The following is a 22394-nucleotide window of genomic DNA, read 5'->3' as shown; positions in this document are numbered from 1 at the left end:
GAAAAGTATTTACCCAACACTACATCTGTAAATTACATAACTATCATAATTAAAGACTACTTATCTGATATAGGTAATCTATTTGACTGCCCAACGCTTTCCATCAAGGGCACATGTAAGACTAGTCGTTATGACATGTATACCACTGATGTCCGTCTGTTTATATCTCTATTGGGGCGGTCGGGTAGCCAAGTGGTTAAAGCGTTCGCTCGTCACGCCGAAGACCCGGGTTCGAATCCCGACATGGGTACAATGTGTGAAGCCCATTTCTGGTGTCCCCCGCCGTGATATTGCTGGAATATTGCTAAAAGCGGCGTAAAACCATACTCACTCACTCACTCACTTATATCTCTATTTTCTTTTTTCCGATCGAGACCCGTGAAGATCCTGGGTAGAATAGGTCTTCAGCAGCCCATGCTTGCCGTAAAATGCGACTATGCTTGTCGTTAGAGGCGACTAACGGGATCGGGTGGTCAGGCTCGCTGACTTGGTAGATGCATGTCATCGATCGCAATTGCGTGGATCTATGCTCATGATATCAATCACTTGATGATATCAATCCAGACTCAATTATTTACAGACAGCCGTCATATAGCTGGAATATTGCTGAGTGCGGCGTTAAACAAAAAAACAGACCAAAATCTTTCCGATCGGAAAGTACAGATACAAACTAGTATTGGGACACACAGCCGTGTGTAAAGCGAACTGTAAAGTGAATTGGCAAATATAAGTGTCATAATTACCGACAGTTTAGTTGCCCGACTTTTGCTCTATTAAACAGTTGCTGTTGGCAACTTAATAACTTACCGTAATATATATGGTGGAATTACCTTTATAAGATAGCTAGGCGATAAATCGGAAAGAACAATGAAGAACGAAGCGTGGTTTATTTCACGATGAAACATTGTTCTATCATGACGTCATTCCTGGAGATTCGAACATGCGCTCGCAACTTCTTGACGTCATATGTTTGACGGCGTTATTTTTTAGGGGGGTTGGTTGGTTGGTATGTTGTTTTACGCCGCACTCAGCTAGATTCCAGCTATATGACGGCGGTCTGTAAATAATCGAGTCTGGACCCGACAATCCAGTGATTGATATCATGAGCATCGATCCACGCAATTGGGATCGATGACATGCATCAACCAAGTCAGCGAGCCTGACCACCCGATCCCTTAGTCGCCTTTTACGACAAGCATAGTGACCTTTTACGGCAAGCATGGGTTGCTGAGGACCTATTCTACCCCGGGATCTTCACGGGTCTTTCGAGAGGGGAGTGTCTAGTGAGTTGTTCTCCGTAGATGTAGCGTCTAGTGAGTTGTTCCCCATAGATGTAGAAGGGCAACGCAGATAAACGCGATGGCCGAACGATATGAACCAAACCCGGGAGAGATATGACAATCAGTATTGGAGACAAGGTACAGGTAATCAACTTGAGGATTGTGAGAATATGCGGGAAATACCCACCTGTGCTTAAAATGGACTTGTCCGACGTTGCCGAGGTGGGATTCTATTAACGGAGTCATCGTTATTTAAATAGGTGTTAATATTTTTAAAGACTGTACATTTTATCAACATCTTTAAAGAGGCTGTACATAATGCTGATATCTCATATAAGAAATAAACGACTCGTGGTCGTTGTTTATCGTCAAATAAAACACTGCAGGGAGAATAAACCACTCTGGGCTGCGTCCCTCATGGTTTATTCTCCCTGCAGTGTTTTATTCTATGATAAACAACTCTCACTCGTCGTGTATTTCTTAACTAACCGTATTTTGTTTACATAAGGAATAGCAGCGTATGTGGGATTTCAGTTTAAACGTAGGTCGCATCAAACTGTATATAGAGAGAATCCAGGAAGGCTGGAGTTAAATTCAATATTATATAAAGGTCGCGTAAAGCGCACAAGCGAAAACCCAGTTTGTACTTTAAGCCGCATTTATCAGAAGTCAGTATTTCGTTTTAGTTTAGTGGCGCTGTTATCAAGCAGTTTGCAAGCAAATCCTGTCAAACGTTTTTGGCAAAAGTTCGGTATGCATGTATAGAAACAAGCCAGAAGCCCAGTTTATAGGAACACGTCGTATTAATGGTAGGCAGGAGACCTTTTTATAGAAACAAGTCGTGTGATTGGTAAGCTCGGCCCCGTCTCTAATATCACACTATAGTTGACGAAGCGCATAGTGAGCCGGGAACCAGCTTATGTGATTGGTACATAGGAAGGAACCCCGTTTATACTGTCATGTGGAATGAACGCCATTCATGCACAAACTCAGTTTGGAAGTACGCCGCAAAAAATATCAGTCGTTCCACTAGAAAGACAACAAAATTGATTGATGTGGTTTACTTGAAACGCTACACACAGGGAAATGGCCCTACTTTCAATTACCGCCGGAATACCGCTGTATAACTATGATGTGGTTAAAACTGGTTTCTGTAGTCTACTATTTCCTGCATGCGCCACGATGCCACTTGACAAAAGTAAAAAAAAGGAAATGTAAGCTTTAAAGGCGTATTTATAAATAAATACTCAATTATAGGGACATGCACACTTTTGGTTGTAAAATTTTTGTGTGGCATTCTGTGTGTCTTCACCAGCAGTTCGGGCGGTTGTGTAGTCTAGCGGTTAAAGCGTTTGCTCGTCACACCGAAGGCCCGGGTTTGATTCCCACATGGGTACAATAGGTGAAGGTCATTTCTGGTGTCCCGCGTCGTGATATTCCTAGGATATTGCTAAAGCGGCGTAAAACCATACTCACTTACTCACCAGCATTAAAAGTGTTTCCATTGGTAGCGCTCTCGTGCGTGGATGATGGTTGATAGGAGTAACATGCTAGTTTCCGTGAAATAAGGTGAGGTGAGGTGAAATGGGGTTTAACGTCGCGTCCAAGATTATTGCACTTATATAGCGACATGCATGTACGTGTGTGTGTGGCTGCTTGTACTAGTCCGGATTTATAGTGCTAGCCCACTGAGATACCATGCCGCAGTTTAACATATATACCCCTCAGACACAGTATACTGACTCCGACCGACCAGTCCTTATTTTAGACCCTTAAATAGCGCCAGACAGGGTAACAACAAGTACCATCTTTTAACGTATTTTGGTATGACGCGGCCCCGGACTTTCCGCTCTCCGGGCGGACGCTCTACCACTAGACCACGGAGGCGGTCCCGTGAAATATGACGAAATTCAAAATAGAAGGTATGTGTTGGCGGTGCTTCAAGGATTTGTCTTAAATTGATGATCGGGAGATATTTTACAGACAGCTCAGAGAAACAAGACATTTTCTTTGAGTAGCCTTATAAAAACATGGCTTACTGCCCTCAAATTAATTGTTACTATACATACTGATGGACAAAAATAAGGGAACACATGAATCATTCCAAAATAGTGTTAACTGTCCCGTTCATTTAAAATCATTTAATAAAGATTAATAATATCTACAAATAAGTCTCTGAGTGATGTTTTAGAATCTAGAGTGTCCAGAGAATTACTAAAAGCAATCTCCTGCGTCTAGGTCGGTGGTGTCGCCAAGTGTCGGAGGCGTTCGCTCGTCAAGTCGAAGGCCCGGGTTCGATTCCCCACTTAGGTGCAATGTGTGAAGCCCATTTCTGGTATCCCCGGCGTGATATTGCTAAAAGCGGCGTAAAACCATACTCACTCACACGTGTTATCATCGGGGAACATATGCCACCCAACGAGTCCCGTTAAAGCCGTTCGCTTATGTATTTCCCTCAGTATAAATGTAACAGCACCGGTGGCCGAGACGTCAAGGGCGCAACAATTCGCTGTGCAGAGTTGCGTCCCTTGGGCACGCCAGAAACCTATGATTGTGGGTTCGAATCCCGGTTCGCCCCGATTATGTTTCTAGGTTTGTCAGCACCATACCCGTGGTCGTGAGTTTCACCGAAGTGGTAAACATCTGAGACCTGCATCACTTAGGGTTTTCCTCCCACATTAATTAAGCTGAGACGCCGAGATAAAACTGAAATACTGTTAAAAGCGGCGTTAAACCAAACACACTCACTGTAAGAATAGATATTGTGCTTTTTATCTATTCTATGGTCAAGATGTGAATTTAATAACAGGTCATATGTACAATATGGGACGCTCTTATCAAATATATAACATATTTACAAAATCTTTATTTATATACGATAATGAATCATGATTTATTATGTTTTATATGTAACAATATATATATATATGTGTGTGTGTGTGTGTGTGTGTGTGTGTGTGTGTGTGTGTGTGTGTGTGGTGAAAGTCAAACACCCTATAGTAATATATAATTATATCATCAGCTGATATGATGGGTGAACGCTACCATATCACTTAAACGAATGAGATTATCAAACTGCAATCCTTACATGCCCAACCAGTGTTTTATAACATGTAATTTATTACACAATATATAACAGTAAAATTAACAGTGGCACATTGTTGCGTAACACCTTAACATTCAGCGACTTAATCGCTTAGTTCCCCGGGGTGATAAGAGGCATATCTCACCGACATGTGGTCCATCTAACAGTAAATGTTTATAACCAGTGGTCCCATGATTTGAGCGAGAGGGGCGGGGCTGAACTGCGACACCCCGGGGATCGTGTGTGTGTCCCGGACGCCTAATGAAGAACACATACGTAATGATCTCAGCATGAAACAAGCCTATTACTCACGTCGTCCGAATCCCTTTATCATAATAACCAACTGCTTTCAATAAATGCGCGGACATTTTTATACAAATTTCCTAAATATGCAAAATAATACTTATGGTTCAAATATGTTGACCCTTTGGGTGTTTTTCATTTCCAGCACACATTTTGCCTCGATATACATGTAAAACAGTAATAAAATAGCTATGCATGCAATCACTATATTTAAAACAGGCTCATGACATGCATAAACCGACATATAACGACAAAATCGTGTTATATAATTAAGGTTACCGCTAACCATTTATTAAATATACGTGTGTTTTTTTACGGTGAAATATTTAGTGGACAAAGTTGAACACCACAATACCTATTCATTTTAGGTCATTTTGACAATGCCGTACTTTACTTAATAAGCACAACAGCTGAATTCAGGGTTGTAAACGTGAAATACGATCTCCTGTCAGTCATAGAAGAGACGTTTATGGCTCCCTGTGCTGTTCAGGTAAAACAATAAGTTTATGCGTGTAACTCTCCACTCATATATTAATAATAACATTCAGTATATCTGCCAGTGCCACACAATGAGTGGCTGATTTACACAGACGTTGTTAACCCCAAAGAGCTTGTGGCACGTTTACCTCTCTCAATTAAACACGGGCCCTTCTGAAGGGTTAAATACTAGTGGAAGAAAGTGATGCGCGGTGTTTGTATCTTGGGATATATTAATATATACAGCATATGAAGTACGATTAGGTATTTGTTTCGTGTTTAATGTTGTGGGGTGGTAAAAGCCATATTACTACAACAGGTGTGACGAACTTATATACATATGTGTATATCTCGAGATTAGTCTTAAACGTAGTTTGTGTCCACATGGGATTAAATTTGCAACAAACACACGTACCAACATTTATAAGCCTTGTCATATACACTGAAAATATATCTAAAGTGTTTGTTTACATTTTTAAAGTAACATTAAGCGAATTATTTTTTTAAGATATGCTTTTATAGTATTTGTATGTAATCCAGTGATTTTTTCTATTATTCACCGTTTAAGGGTCAGTTTACAAACGGAAGGACAAAATAAATGCCCCAAAACTTTTGTCAATTGTGTTATTTGAACGTGCCAGTTTAAAATGACAATACCAGGAAATTGAACTTCGTTAATCATCTGTGCGACATTTTAATCGCCAAAACCAATTCTCTCACGATTAACTAGTTGTTTGCTACTGCTAGTAGCCTTGCAAATCACGGAATGTAACCCTTCACATTTGCCCAAGACAGGTGCCCCAGTTTAATGGACGCACACTCTAAACAATACTCCGCCACGAAAACATAGTCCCATTGCAATAATTAACTACTGTTCACCTGAAGTGTGATATGCATATCTTACAGCTATGATAACAACGTGATGTAATCGCCCACTGAGCCCGTGAGTACTGGTGTTCGATACGCATGGTCACGCTAATTAATTGAGCGCCACGTTGGCGTAGGGATTTCCAGCGAGAAAGTAGTGCAGTTATGTTGTGAGAATGTTAGTAAGGTTAGGGGGAGAATCAGAACTGGTGAATGTGTGGTGCGATATACTCAAACTTAAATGTCGAGAATAAGACTCGATACTAAGCGAAGGTTTCCCCATGCCTTCTAACATGGAGTACATATTACGGATTCTGTTGATGATCGGGATCCTCCGTTTGTGCAAAGGTGAGTGTTTTACTGTTGCCACCGATCTCCCGTGCATTATTCATGCCTCGAGCGTAGCGTATCACAAAAGCGCTGATTTCCCGTTTACGGATCCCGTTATTATCTTAGGGGACTGACCGGGGCGGCCAATCTTGACCACAGCCTTAAACCCGTTCCATATGCAGGCGGGTAAATAGCGAAACATGCAGAAATCAGTTGATAGTTGTGTCTTAACCGCGGTCGCCATTTTGCCGATCTATTTTGGCCATTTCTTGACATGATTTAGAAAAAACAAGCCGGTTTTGCATTAGTTTACAGAATCTGCCCTCCTATGGAACCTCCTGACAAGGGGATAAATGATTTCTTTCCCAAGATGTGTATTATGCCAATATATTCCACCCCGTAGTGAATGAAAATGACGTGTGTAGGTTGGTCAACACGCAACTCCTTAGGAAAAAAACAGTACAATAAAACTGGACTTGGGGAAACCTTGAGGTCACGTGACAGTGGGCCTTCCGAGGGTTATTAGCACCGTTATGTGAGGTGCACGGGCGTGATGAGCGACACGTGCAGTAATTGTTGATTAGACAATGATGTGAGGTGTTGTATATTTCACCTCCCGTAATATACACGTGCGATATGACGTTTAGCGTGTAGTCATGTAAACATACCGGGAATGTGTGTTACGCTGGTAGTGATGTACTACGTCAGATAGTTCGTACGGTTCGTAATAATTATACATGATTAAATTGTGAACCAATGATGACCCAAGCATGTCTTTTGAAATATAAAAAACGTGATTGAGCTGTGAAGGGATGTAACTTTACAGTTCAGGGCAGTATCAACAATGTAAATACATATTTAACAAATGTTAACATTTAATCATATTTGTGTACATAAATCTTATTAAATAACTATAATGACTTATATGCATAACCTACCATTGTTTGATATGAGATTTATTGCTTTCATAACCAAAATTATTAAACATGTACAAAAGTGGCCTCAGTGGAAGGGCTATTTAATATCAAGGACCAAGGTCCATGTTAATATATCTACCAGTTAATTTTTAGTTCACTGAAACTAATAATTGTGGTAAACCTTTTCCATGATACACTCATTTTTGTATGGAAAAGGAAGCTATTACTATTAGTGTTTTATTTATTTATTTATTGTTTCCTTCATTAAGGACATAATTTTTTCTCATTCTCAGTTTGACATTACAAGCCAAATATGCTGAGAAAAGACATTAAGTGGTCATACATGTAGTTTGATATTAGAAAACAAGTTCCCATGCTATTAAGTTTAACGTGGCATTGTTGATGTAAACTGATAAAACGTTAATTTACAATGTCAGAATCAAGAGCTGGTATTGTGTTCCAAGATGTATTTTCCAAAACCTCATTAGCTAAGCAGTTTAAATGATTTATGGGTGTGTAATCTGGAAGCAGGGTTGTGTTTCTCCAGGTCTGAGACAGGCCTTAACAAACCTCCAGGTGTAAATAGCCGATTATCTTACAACTCTCTCTGACAGCTGTAAATAGCTGCCAGTATGGCAGGGAAATACGACAGGTATGACTGGCAAATGTCAAATATTATATCCTCTCCTCCTGATGCTGGCTCCCAGCAGGAGGTAGTTCTGGCCTGAGAGAGGGAGGGGTGAGGCTGGGGGAAAGGGGGAGGAGACATTGGGGGCAGGAGGTAGTTCTGGCCTGAGAGGAGGGGAGAGGCTTTTTTGGGGGAGGACACACTAACTGGGGGGCAGGAGGTAGTTCTGTCCTGAGAGAGGACGGGAGAGGCTTTTTTTGGGGAGGACACACTAACTGGGGGGCAGGAGGTAGTTCTGTCCTGAGAGAGGACGGGTGAGGCTTTTTGGGGGGAGGACACACTAACTGGGGGGCAGGAGTTAGTTCTGGGCTGAGAGGGAGGGGTAAGGCTATTATTACTTGGGGGGGGGGGGGTGACTTGGGGCAGGAGGTATTTTGGTCTGATGGAAGAGAGTGGGGGGGGGCATGGGCTTGAATATGAGGAAACTCTATCATATAGGTCTGCTGTGAGAGAGGATGATTGATTGTCACAGACTAGTGGGAAGGAATGGACGAGGAGGGAAGGAGTGAGATAGTGTAAGGGAGTGAGTGAAAGAAAAGCTTAGAGAAGTGTAAAATTAGATTGAGGAGATAATGAGAGGGAGGGATGGAAACATAAGACAAAGAGTGAGTGAGTGAGTATGACTTTATGCTGCTTACAGCACTATTCCAGCAGTATCGAAAGGGGGACATCAGAAATGGGCTTCACTCATTGTACCCATGTGGGGAATAGAACCCAGGATGTTTGCGTGACGAGCGAACAAATAACCACTAGGCATGTGAAACATCACCCCTTCAGATAAAGAGAAGATATATTTCAGTATTTTACTGGTACCTGAGCCTGCAGAACAGAAACATCAGCAACATTTTATTAAAGCCTGCTATCTGTAGGTGGAGGCCAGATTAATTGTATGTGTGGGACAATGCATTTTACACAGGGATTTATCTAGACCTGGTCAGTATTCAGCCCCAAGTCTGAAGCAAATGTCAGTAAAAATTCCCAAATGGGAATTTGTAATTTCCCATTCATGTTAATATAGTTACAACTAGTGTGATGGCTTGTATTTTACTGACAACAGACCCAATAAGGATGAAGGGCCTTGAATGCTTAATTTACATTATTGCACCGAATGCAATCTAACAATGCAATGTTAAAATGCTTCCGAAATAATGGAGTCCTAATTTTGGACAAACTAACAATATTCTCCCAATTTGGCTGTCAAGGGCTGTTAAATCCCAGATAAGGCCCTGTGACAGCAGCAGGTTGAAAAAAACTCTTTCTGTCATCATTATGCTGTGTAAATGTTTGCTTAACATTAATTTTGAGGAACTAAATGAATTAGGTTCTATTTTGATTTTAAACTCGCATGAACCGAGGGCTATGGTGATTTTACTACGCCCGTCAGTCTTGACTTGAGGTTACTTTTTCAACATCTATGTCTCATAAAATTTACACAAAACTGCCACGCTAAAGAAAGTCAACTCCCATGTTTGATAGTGGTTAAAAACAAGAAAAACAAGAAATAGTTAGCCGATGGTGATGTATTTGATACATGTATCATAGATGTGTTTTAGACCTATTTTGCAGTGTTTCGGGGACCATTTTCATCTGAGTAACATCTTTATAACATGTTTGTAATTCTTTGGTCAAATCCAGTTTTCAAGTTCATGCTTTATTTGCCAGCAGTCTCAGAGGTCTGTCAGGGTAAGGATTTTTTTCACTTGTCCTAGAACATGATCTGCGACAGAGTTTCATCCATCTACCTATAAAAGTGGTAACCATTGAGGAAATGTCATTTGATTACTAGGGCATAGGGGTGTTTTACCTGGGACTACTTAGTGGTACAATAGAGAGATTAATAGCAATGTATTTATTCAAATACTTAGTAATGGGATAAGATTAAATAAAAAAAAATTCCCATTAAGAAATGTGAGTGAACAAAGTGTTACGATAGATAAATAAACGATGCAATAAGATATAAATGTTTTTTTTGTTTTAATTTTGTGCACCCCTGTTCACAGTAAAGTTGTTGATCAACATGCCCATGTTGTCTAACCAAAGTCACTCATCTCTGACTGTTCCTGGATTGTCTAATTGCTACTGTTTACCTGTTTTTTAAAGTTAGACGAAGCAGGTTGATGCTTGTCATTTATCCTTCCTTAATCTTACCAGTCTCAGACAAGCGTCTATGTTAATTTCAAACCCTGCCAATGATGCTGAATCTTTGCACGGATGCTCCTAGAAATGGCATCTTTACGAATTGTATCATTGTGAAATCGGATCGGCAGTCAGTATGTGGTAAGCGCCGTAACATGTGGCGTGTTTTTGGTATTTTGATTTTTGACTCAGCTATGACCTTTTTGTGTGTTTCACCTTCAGCCTTTGCATTGGGCAGACAAGGTCACACATGTTTTTGCGCAGGTAAAAATACCCAGGTGATAAAATCACATGACATAATGAGGAGAGTATAAGGTCATTTATAGAATATTTTTGTTTGTCAACATCCAACCAAACTTTTGTACAGATAATATGGCCCTTTTAAAGAGAATATTCTTGCTTCTCATCATTAATGGACCTTAGAGGGAACAATAATCATGATATTATGAAAAGGTTTAAGGATACTTATTAAGATATTTTTTATTCTTATCATCAACCGACTTGTACCTGGAAAGTGATGTGAGATGGTTGTACATTGCATGATGCATTAACACAATTAACACAATGATGTGATGATTTCGATGATTTCGGGTCACTGCCAACCAATGCTTGTTGTACGAGGTAACTGAGTGGATTGGGTGGTCCCTCTGCAATCCCTCTGCAATTGTGATTGGTTGATTATGTGTCATCGTAACCTGACAGCATGGGATGTTGCTCTTGATGTCAATCACTGGTTTGTCTGGTCCGGTCCCAATTATTGACAGGCTGCTGTCATTGCTGAAACATTTCTGAGTGAGGCGTCAAGCAACATGCTGAGAAACACTATTGAGGAAATATATTGGAAAACAGTTTCTTTGAACCATTTTGAATTATTAAAATGTTGTATCTAGTTTTGCCTTGTGGGGGTTGGATTCTTTTGTTATTGTGAATATTTAATTGTTTGCATATTTGTGTCAGATGAGCTAAGCCCTAGGGACAAATTTAAATTTAATAAAGTTTTGTTATTGTAAGATAGACTTGAGTAAAAGGACGTTTGGTTACATGGATACTTGTTCCTGAAACTATGCCTATATATCTCACAAGTGGGGAAGAAGTGCAGTTTGCTGTTAAGGTATTCTCATAATTCATACTTTTTTCTTCTTTCATAGAAACAAGTTGGACTTAAAAGCAATTGCAGGTTGCGACTGTTTCCAGAGCAAATATATTGTCCAATGTTTTTTTAATAAACTGTCACGGGAGTGGGGTCATATGTAGTCGATACCCAAAGACATTTGAGAATACTAGCCCAAATATGGCCCTTAGCATAATTTTCAGTAGATTTTAATATTATATATAGACTATTATTAGAGTTTTCCAGACTGAACAGATTTTTACTAGATACAGGCTTGGGACTAGTGACAGTCACAGATTGCATGTGACTTGAGAATCGCTCTTGATCTTATGGGGCCGTTGGTGCTGTGTATTGGTTTTGGTTTGGGAGTTCATTAAGTTGGCACTGCCAGTGCAGGTACTGTGCAGGTTGTAGCATCCTTCAGGCAAGGAGGTTGCCCTCCCCTTGTGTGCAATTTCCAGCCAACATTTGTTCTTCCCGGGAGGGTTGAGATCTAAAAATACATGTATGTGGTTGTGTTTTCTCAAGTATGTTGTGTTTGGAAATGGGAGCGGGATAGAGTGGCAGTGTCAGCTCTGGAAGACCTGGCTTGTTATTTAGACATTGTCTCCTTTGCCTGCTTCATAGCCTTGCTCCAAGCCTGTACTGAATGTTAAGTCCATGGATGTATAGTAGTTCTATCCTTTTGATAGGCAAGTCTAGATAAGCAGAGAGTACAAGGACCAACGATGCCAGACTTTTATTAGGACAACTTGTTCCTGTTATTCATTTTATCTAGAAATTATGATTTCAATTAACAATCATTATCTCAGAGACTTGTGCAAGTCTACCTGCATCATGTTTTCACCAGATATGGGATATTGTAGCTGAACCAGTACCTTTTTAATTTCTCCCATATTTTCACTTCATGATAAACATGCAAAGTATTTGCTGAGTCAGCCGAAAAATCACAGTTAAACTTCATGCAGTAACAGAGCTCATTTGTTTCACGCGAGTCATTGTGCTGTCATCGTTCTCCACTCCTGTGAATAGGGGCGGTGGGGTAGCCCAGTGGTTAAAGTGTTCGCCCTTTATGCTTGAGGTTTGATTTCCCCCACTCTGACCACCCCTGTTGTGATATTCCAAGAAGATTGCTAAAAATGAAGTAAAAACTCACTCACTCTGTCGCACTCTTACACGTCTTCAGCAACCCTTGCTTGCCGTAATAGGCGACTATGCTTGTTGTAAGAGGCGACTCGTGGGATCCACTCACTCCATATTAGAGTATATATTTGTTATCCCTTGCCTCAGGCTTGTATCCACTCACTCCATATTAGAGTATATATTTGTTATCCCTTGCCTCAGGCTTGTATCCACTCACTCCATATTAGAGTATATATTTGTTATCCCTTGCCTCAGGCTTGTAACCACTCACTCCATATTAGAGTATATATTTGTTGTCCCTTGCCTCAGGCTTGTATCCACTCACTCCATATTAGAGTATATATTTGTTATCCGTTGCCTCAGGCTTGTATCCACTCACTCCATATTAGAGTATATATTTGTTATCCATTGCCTCAGACTTGTAACCAGGTTGGGTGGGTAGTGGCTTTGTCTCATCCACTGATTTCATTCCCCACATTGGTACAATGTGTAAAACAGTTCATAGTGAGCCCCAGCCTTGATATGGTTTAGATAATGCTGAAAGAGGTATAAACCCCAAATCCCTCACTAACCCACTGGTTTCGCTGGTCCCAGCTCAGTTATTACTGTGCCATAAAACAATATTCGGCAAGGCTGGAAACTGGACTTTTAAAGTCAGTTAACTCTCTTGCCTCAGGAAGATGAGTTTCAAATTATGAAGCTAAATGATTATGGTGGGTTATTAATCTGGACCAGACAATCCAGTGATGGATATTATGAGCAACAATTGACATTGTCTGGGTATGGTGACATGCTCTCAACCAAAGCACTGAGTCTGTCCACCTGATCCACTGAGTCGCCTTGTACGACAAGCATAGGTTGCTGGGGACCAATAATCACCGGGAATCCACACGGGGCTTGAACTAGGATTCCTAACTATATAATAATAGTGTGTAAGGTTGGGGAAGGTAGTCCATGGGTCGGCCATGTTTTAATGAACTGGCTATATGAAATGCACTGATATTTCGTGTCTACCCTTCCCAACGCTGGGTATTGACAATGGGGATTTGTGGCTAGGGACAGTGTACAAGCTTGTGTGTGTACACAGATTCACCAGGGACATCTGTCATTTCTGTTGATTTTTTTGGCGTGGTTGACATTTGAATAGAAGTAGGTCATTTGAGATCTGTCACTATCGGTGTGCCTTGCCACTGAATGGCAGCTGAGTGTACCCGCTGTATGCCTTTACACCACATCTTGAGATAAGTTGCCAATGTTATTCATGGCTAGGTTTGGACAATAGGTGCTTGTAATCGCTCGTATTCTGCTTTCAGGCTATCAGTGTTGATATATGTAGATATATGTGCATGTACACCAATCTGTAGTGTGCAAATGGAATCGGAAATGCATGTCATTGTATCAAATTACGTTGATTGGAAAATAATTTGACAAGATAGATTTATCATGATCCTGGGTGTTTTCTGTGGTGCATTGTGGGAGGTGTAGATGACAGAGGGGGTCAGGCCCACTGATTGAGGGTATTGAAAGAAACATGGACACGAGCAACTCTTGGATTCGGTTCCACATGCCATGGGATCAAATTGTCTCTTTGGGAATGGATTCATGTCAGGTCATGGCACAATGTGTCAAACTTACGGTCTGGGTAATAATGTTACAAATATAGGGAGTTTTGATTGCTTGGGAGGGGGCATTGATATCCATAGTCAAATTCCAGTCTAGACAAACAGTTCAAGGAAGATGTCCACATACATCTTTATAAAATAAAGGGGTCTTTTTATGCCTCTTTTAGCAATATTCCAGTGATATCGCGATGGGGGACACCGGAAATGGGCTTCACATTATGGACATGTTTCATATGATGGTGGAGGAAATGTGTGTTTGGTTAAGCCATTGGAGGAAGTGTCATTAATTGATGGAATTTGAATACTGGTATGAAAGATGTTAATAATCATCTTCCCAAGGCAAGGGTGTTAACTGACTATTAAAGTCCAATTTCCACCCTTGCCAAACGAGGATTGATTGTAGCGCCACCAGTGGCTGTTACGAGTTGTGTCCCTCCTATGTCCATCCTATGGACCAATCAGATTCCATCTCTCATATCAGTTGCATTTGCTTCAAACAAAATGGCAGTGCCCAGTCAACGTGAACTGATAGATAATCAAGATCTATATTGTAATCAAACGGTCTTACCTCATGAAGTTCATCACGTCACTTGAGCACCCTGATTAATAACATGAAAAGATTTGGAAAATATCTGCCGACACCTAGTACTGCACCATGACTATGGAGTTTATATCTTTTAGATGTTTTTTTTACTAAAAGACGAGGCAAGTCTAGATCAAACTAACAAAACAGGAGAAGAGGAAAGGTTCTTTGGAAAAAATATTTGTATTATTTTGAAGATATGTTTTCATTGACTAAGTGTTAGCCTAGCAGTATACATGCTTTGCAAATCCTGCAGTCGACTGAAATCTACATGTTGAAATCCATTTTGTTTACGAAACAGATGTCTAGTTCATTACACAATTTTGATTTGACAGTGCATGGACTCGTTTAGCCCAGCCAAAACGTAACTCCGGAATTCCCGCCTTGTTTGGCAAGGGTGGAAACTGGACTTTTACAGTTAGTTAACTCCCTTGCCTCAGGAAGATGGTCAATGAGCTGGCAGGCAGGTGTTTATTATGATGGGTGCAGTGTTCGAAAAATGCGTCAAAGGGTCCTTGCCATGCCCCTAATTTTTAAAATTTGAAATTGCGGGGTCGCTTGATTCAAATACTGTTCCTATAGCAACAGAGCCTCAATGACCCCAGGGTCTCCGTTGATTTATTAACACTAGGTGTGTAAATATTTGTAGATGTAATCCACATATCTTATCTTTGTTCTTTCCTGGAGGATATGCAGATGTAATGTTGTATACGTGCGTCTACATGCTGCAGATTCTCATGCACATACTGTAGCCCTGGTGTCTGTAACATGAACCTGTCGTATCCATCCCTATATCTGCCACAGTGTTTACATGTGTATCAAAGCAGGTACATTATTCATATGTAGGGAAGTCTGGACCTGCATGTCTGAGGTAGTGCATGGATTTTATGGCTCATATATAATTTACAGTAGATAGTGGCATGATACATCACTGAGATGAGGTGGTGTGAGTTTTATCGTACACTAAGGCCTTATAAAAACAATGTTAGACTTCAGATCGTTCTTCATTTCAACATTGGGAATATAGGTTGGGTTTTTGTCGCCGCAAACTCTGCAACTATGTCACAATCAGTGAGTACCACTATAAGAAAGGTCTGCACCTGAATTTAGGGTCGGTCGGGAAAAATAAGCATATAGTTTTTGTTGAGGCCTTAAATGTTGCCCTGTATGTATCATGGGACACAGATGGTTACGTGGAATGGTGGCTTTTTGTATTAGTGGAGACCTAAGTGTATATGGCCATATATCACATAGCCCTTGGTAGTGTATATGGTCATATGTCACCTAATACTTTGTAGTATATAGGGCCATAATATACCAATTGCTTGGTTGTATATGGTCATATATCACCTAATCCTTGGTAGTATATATGACCGTAATGTACCCTATTCCTTGGTTGTGTATATGGCCATGTGTCTACTAATCCTTGGTAATATATATGGCCATAATTTACTCTATTGTTTTGTTGTATATTGTCATATACCACCTAATCCTTCTTTGAGTGGCATTTAGAAGTTGGAGTGATGAAGTAAGACGAGTTCTATGGATGAACAACTTCTTTATTACAATTAGTGCAACGTTTCGGTGTAGATCCTGACACCTTTATCAAGCATCACAACTCGTCTTACTTCACCTAATCCTTGGTAGTATATATGGCCACAATGTAAGCTATTGTTTGGACCTATTGCTGGGTTGTGTATATGGCCATATGTCACCTAATCCTTGGTGTATATATATATAGCCATATATCACCTCATCCTTGGTAGTATATATGGCCATAATGTACCCTATTGCTTGGTTGTGTATATGTCACCTGTCGCTGGGTTGTGCATATAATCATATGTCACCCAATCCTTGATAGTATATATAGCCATATGGCATCTAATCCGTGGAAGTATTTATAATCCATGGTAGTATATATGGTCATATATCACCTAATCCTTAGTAGTATATATAGCCATAATATACCCTATTGCTTGGTTGTGTATATGTCACCTATTGCTTGGTAGTAGATATAGCCATATATCCCCTAATCCTTGGTAGTATATATGGCCATATATCCCCTAATCTTTGGTAGTATATATGGCCATATATGTCCCAATCCTTTGTTGTATATAAGTCCATAATATGCTTGGTTGTGTACATGGCCATATTGACCCATGAAAATCCGGGGTAGAATAGGTCCCAGTTGTATATACCAGCTATAGGTAGTGTACCCCAGTTGTATATACCCAGCTATGGGTAGTGTATACCACATATACCCCAGTTGTATATACCGAGCTTTAGGTAGTGTATCCCACATATACTCCAGTTGTATATACCGAGCCATAGGTAGTGTATCCCACATATACCCCAGTTGTATATACCCAGCTGTAGGTAGTGTACCCCACATATACCCCAGTTGTATATACCAGCTATAGGTAGTGTATCCCACATGTACCCCAGTTGTATATACCAGCTATAGGTAGTGTATCCCACATGTACCCCAGTTGTATATACCAGCTATAGGTAGTGTATCCCACATGTACCCCAGTTGTATATACCAGCTATAGGTAGTGTATCCCACATGTACCCCAGTTGTATATACCAGCTATAGGTAGTGTATCCCACATGTACCCTGGTTGTATATACCAGCTATAGGTAGTGTATCCCACATGTACCCCAGTTGTATATACCAGCTATAGGTAGTGTATCCCACATGTACCCCAGTTGTATATACCAGCTATAGGTAGTGTATCCCACATGTACCCCAGTTGTATATACCAGCTATAGGTAGTGTATCCCACATGTACCCCAGTTGTATGTGAGTATAGAGCAGCTGAAGGGGATCAGGGGGCACCTGCCAGACTACCAGTGACAGGGGTTTGTTTACACAGGCCAGGCACTCTGCCAGCAAGCAGGACTCCAACAGGCAAGCGCCAGCAATTCAGGTCAAATTTGTTCCCCTGCCATACGCCTAGTGTTTCCAACAAGAACAGCTTGTATTTGCCTATCAAACACCCAGTTTATCTAACAGCTTCCCCAGCACTGGCGTTGAGACCCTGTATTGTGTAAGTCCCTTCTATATAGGACAGTTTGTCACAACCTCAAGAGCAAGTAATCAGTGATGGGCGTAATTGCTCCAACTGCAAAAAAAATCTGATTGGGGAAAAACATGCTATGGCATTCCAGAATAAAAATCAATTGAGTTGGGCCTTTCCTTGGCCCCTCCTATGGATGTGGTGAGGAATGCACAGTATTATATTGGGTAAACACTGGAAGTGAGAGTCAGTGCCCCCATCCTCATCCCCCTGTTCTTTCCCTCACCCCCCAGTGCCCTCCCTCACCCCTATACATGTGGGGGCAGCAAGTTTCCAGTACTAAGTCTCTGCTTACCACAATCACAACCAGGTATTCCCAAATTGGATTTTGCCATTCCGATTCACATCCTCTAACGGGTGTTATTTGCTCTGCCTGTTGAATTAAAAATATTGAATGAATTTGAAATGGTGATTACAGTTGGATTTTGGCGAGAGTTGCTGCAAGGAATGTTCAAGAAAAAACATAATTCAAGGATTCAAGTTATTTTTTAGTTCAGATTTGCATATTATCAGTTTTGGGGGAAAGCATGCTTGGATCTGCTGTGAATCACCGATATTGTTCTCTGCACCAACAAAATTTGGAGATAAACCTACTGTGTTTTGAAATTTGAGGAAAGTCATTGTAGATTAGACACCTCTGGAACCAAGTGCATACTTTGAATATTATAATAACTATATCCTGCATTTTGTACCCTGTAGTTGTACATAAATTATTTAAAATACCTGCCGGCAATGACTAAGAAAGAAGTACTATTCCATAAATATTATTCTACATCATTTCTGCTGTTTCATTCAGAGGTAATTATTGTGATTTGATACCTTTGATTAACCAATCAGAATCATATAATTTCCAAATTCGTCAAGAATGTAAAGCAGACATAGGAAATATCAGTTAACAGGTCTTATTTGATGTAATTTTGTTCTAAAATCATTGTATGATGTTACGTTTAAATCATTCTATCAAGATTAATGCCAGACTAGTAAGAAGACTTATGGATTAATATATGAATGCCTACGTGTCAAGAAATTAAAGTATTAAGATAAGACTTCCGAAAGCTAATATAAGTAACCAACTTCAACTTCACAATATGCTGGATCAAGACGGAATTATCCTTCAACAATAATCATACCTTAACCATGTTGGGTTAGAGAATGAAGTACCGTATTCGACGTAATAAGCACCCCGCTCTAATAAGCGCATAAGGCGATATTTGCTAATATATTGGCTTGTGAACAATCCCAATTAGCACCCCTTCCGATTGAAGACTTTTTTATGCACCCTTAATTATGGGCAATTAAATTCTGGATATATATAAACATTTTAGGCTGTCAGCATAAAGCACGAAATTTATTTTTTCAATTCTGTTTTGTCCACCAAAATAATATTCTAATAAGGGCCCCCTATTTCTAATTTTGAGAGAGCCCTGGGCGCTTATTACGTCGAATACGGTATTTATGTTTTACTGGTGGGCATAGTGTCCTGATGTAGCCCGTCAGGAAGGAGGATGAATGGAACTTGTGATGGCAGGGGTGGTAGGTTTGGCTCAGTACCAACTACTACAACTTGCACACCGTGAGAGCTGCAGTCACTCTGGTGTCAGGGTCCTATTACTGTTTTGACATGCCCTAGGTCAGGTGATCAGCCAGGCCTGGCCACTATAGCCTGTTTCACAATTTAGCTGCTGTGAAAAAAGAAGGATTAGTTCTCAGGTAGAATTAGGTCTAGGCTTAGAGGATCGTGTTTGGGATTTCGAAGGTGACGAATTGGGTTACAGTATATGTTTTTGTATTGAACAATAGTTACAGGGTGATTTGGGTTGGGAGTTTCAACTTGAGCTGCTTAAACCGTCTGATTTGTTTGTTTGTTTGTTTGTTTGTTTGTTGTTAAAAGCCACTCTCAGCAGTATACCAGCTATATAATGGAGGTCTCTGAATAATCGAGTCTGGGCCAGACAATCCAGTAATTGACATCATGAACATTGATATACACAATTGGGATACGATGACATGCATCTACCAAGTCAGCGAGTCTTGCTGTTAAACATTGTTCCATTGATAATGTTAGTGATCTGAATAACCAGGAATGGTGTTTGGATCCAGTGTTGCTTTACAAGTTTATTATTTTGATATTAATTGACAAATTTAATGATGATGTTAAAAACTACTGAAATATTTTCAGTTGAAAAGTGATCTGCCTTCATATAAGAAGGAGAACTGTATTTCTGGGAGGGAAGCATCCCCACTGTAGATCATGAACCACAACAGCTCAGAAGTAGTAGTAATAATAATAATAATAATAATAATAATAATAATAATAATAATATAATAGGCAATTTTGTTGTGCATATTTCCAAACCACTCAGGGTCATGCTCAAAGCGCTAGTACCCTAGTCACCGGATCAGTGTAGACTCAAGAATTATTCTCTGCTCCTGAGGAGTATACAACCCAAGCTTAGGCGCTACAAAGTTAACAACCACATTGCCATCTCATCCTACTGTGTACCTGGGGCGGTCGGGTAGCCTAGTGGTTAAAGCGTTCGCTCGTCACGCCGAAGACCCGGGTTCGATTCCCGACATGGGTACAATGTGTGAAGCCCATTTCAGGTGTCCCCCGCCATGATATTGCTGGAATATTGCTAAAAGTGGTGTAAAACCACACTCACTCACTACTCTGTACCCATTCACTGCTTGGTGACAATTGAGATGAAATAACAGATTTCTGTTCACTCTTTGAAATTAGTCCAAGGGCCCTTGCCATAACCCTAGTATTAATAAATTAAGATTTAGGAGGTCTCTTATGACAAACACTACGGCTAAAACCTGGACCTCTAGATCTCCCTTGATTTCGAGTAATGCTTGTTACTTAAGCGTGTTGCTTGATGGAGTCTCATTCAGACTGGAAATGTTAAAGCGGTCTTGGGTATTGTTTTTGTATTCCCCACTTTCTATTGCAATGTTGATGATATATCAAAGTAATTATATGGCAGTTTTCATATCATACACCATATCAACCCATAGCATCAAATTGTAAAATGTATCTATTTGCAAGTGAATGCAGTACATTTTCACCTTGTTTGGAAGACATTGTCATGGGAAAGCATACCGAGCAGACGACACCCTAAGGGACGTAACTCCAACTTCTTACCACCCGGGCTGATATCGATCGCCCATTGATGCATTGACAAGCCATACAGCCCAGCAAGGGGTGTAATACGGGTCTGAGTCTGGGTCTGTGATATGACACACTCTATGTTGGCTCTATTGCACATGCAAAATGACACATGTCATTGATAGGTTTATGATAATGTGTTCTATCACCTCCAGAAGAAAACCAGGGGTTCATCCTTTAATACTATAGTGTTATTTTCATGTGTCATGAACAATAATATGACATAAATACTATTTACCCGTGAAGATCCGTGGTAGAATAGGTCTTCAGCAACCCATTCTTGCCGTAAAAGGCGACTATGCTTGTCGTAAGAGGCGACTTATGGGATAGGGTGGTCAGGCTTGCTGACTTGGTTGATGTCATCGATCGCAATTGCCTGGATCGATGCTCATGATGTCAATCACTGGATTGTCTGGTCTAGACTTGATTATTTACAAACCGCTGTCATATAGCTGGACTATTGCTGAGAGCGGCGTTAAATACAAACAAACAAAAAACTTCATGTTATCAATGCCTGTTGAGAAAATAAAGTTCAATATTATTATGAAAATGTCAGTGAGCAATTCTGTGGTGATTAATAGCTATATTTGTAACAGCTGGGTATGTCAAAAACATGTCCTTTTTTCAATGTGAGGTTGAAATAATTACCCACTTATTTTGGGAATGCAAACAAGGGCAAGGTTTTTTGCAATGGCCATTAAGCCTACTGACTTTCAGCGTATTCTGTTTGGTTTGAAGGAGAATATATATACTAATGTGTTCGCCCTATTGTTGCTTTTGGCTAAATATTTTATTAATGGATATAAAATTTTGAAAACTAAATTTTTGTCACTTTTAAACATTATGTTCACAACAGACAAAAGAAATGTTTCTTATAGCAAATGCCAACAAGCTAAGTTCTATACAAAAAGGATGTTTTACTGTGAACTAGTTAATGTAGATTTGTCTACTTCAGGACCTCAGTGATCTTGATTTAATATGTACATAGTTCTTACTTACTTAAATTTGTGTTTACATGTAACTATGTTAAACCTTTTTATGGTTTAGTACAGGAAGTGAGTGTTTATGTCAGTGTCCAATGTAATGGTGTTGGTTGATAACTCTTGCTTCTTCTGGGGAGGTGGAGTAGCCTAGTGGAGAAAGGTTAGCCTACCAGACCAGAGACTTGGGTTTGATTCCCCATGTGGGTATAATGTATAAAGCATTGGTGTCACCTGCTGTGATGTTACATCGACGATGTGAGACCTCACTCATTCTGTTTCTACGCTCTTCTAGAGACAAGACGGGCCAAATCTTCAAAGGTGTCACAATTTAATTTAGGCATGTCATGATTATGATCGTTGGTTTGTCCTTTCCTGTCATTGTATTAGACCCGTGAAGATCTGGGGTAGAATAGATCTTCAGCAACCCATGCTTGCCGTAAAAGGTGACTATGCTTGTGGTAAAAGGCGACTAACGGGATTGGGTGGTCAGGCTCGCTAACTTGGTTGATGCATGTCATCTATCCCAATTGCGTGGATCGATGCTCATGATGTCAATCACTGGATTGTCTGGTACAGACTCCATTATTTACAGACCGCTGGCATATAGCTGGAATATTGCT

General features: G+C 40.3%; 1 protein-coding gene across 2 annotated transcripts in view; it reads left to right on the top strand.

Annotated features, from left to right (window-relative positions):
• Positions 1 to 6166: 6166 nt before the first annotated feature.
• Positions 6167 to 22394, top strand: part of LOC124111435 (low-density lipoprotein receptor-related protein 6-like) — a 90847-nt gene continuing 74619 nt past the window's right edge. For both annotated transcript variants that reach the window (XM_048386376.1, XM_048386375.1), the window contains exon 1: positions 6167 to 6360. In XM_048386376.1, coding sequence (XP_048242333.1) covers positions 6294 to 6360 — 67 coding nt within the window. In that variant the 5' untranslated portion in view covers positions 6167 to 6293. The remainder of the gene's footprint in view (positions 6361 to 22394) is intronic.

Source organism: Haliotis rufescens, unplaced genomic scaffold (genome assembly GCF_023055435.1).
Source record: "Haliotis rufescens isolate VD_foot unplaced genomic scaffold, xgHalRufe1.0.p SCAF_6, whole genome shotgun sequence".
Lineage (NCBI taxonomy): Eukaryota > Metazoa > Mollusca > Gastropoda > Lepetellida > Haliotidae > Haliotis > Haliotis rufescens.
This window is presented reverse-complemented; position numbering and strand designations above follow the sequence as displayed.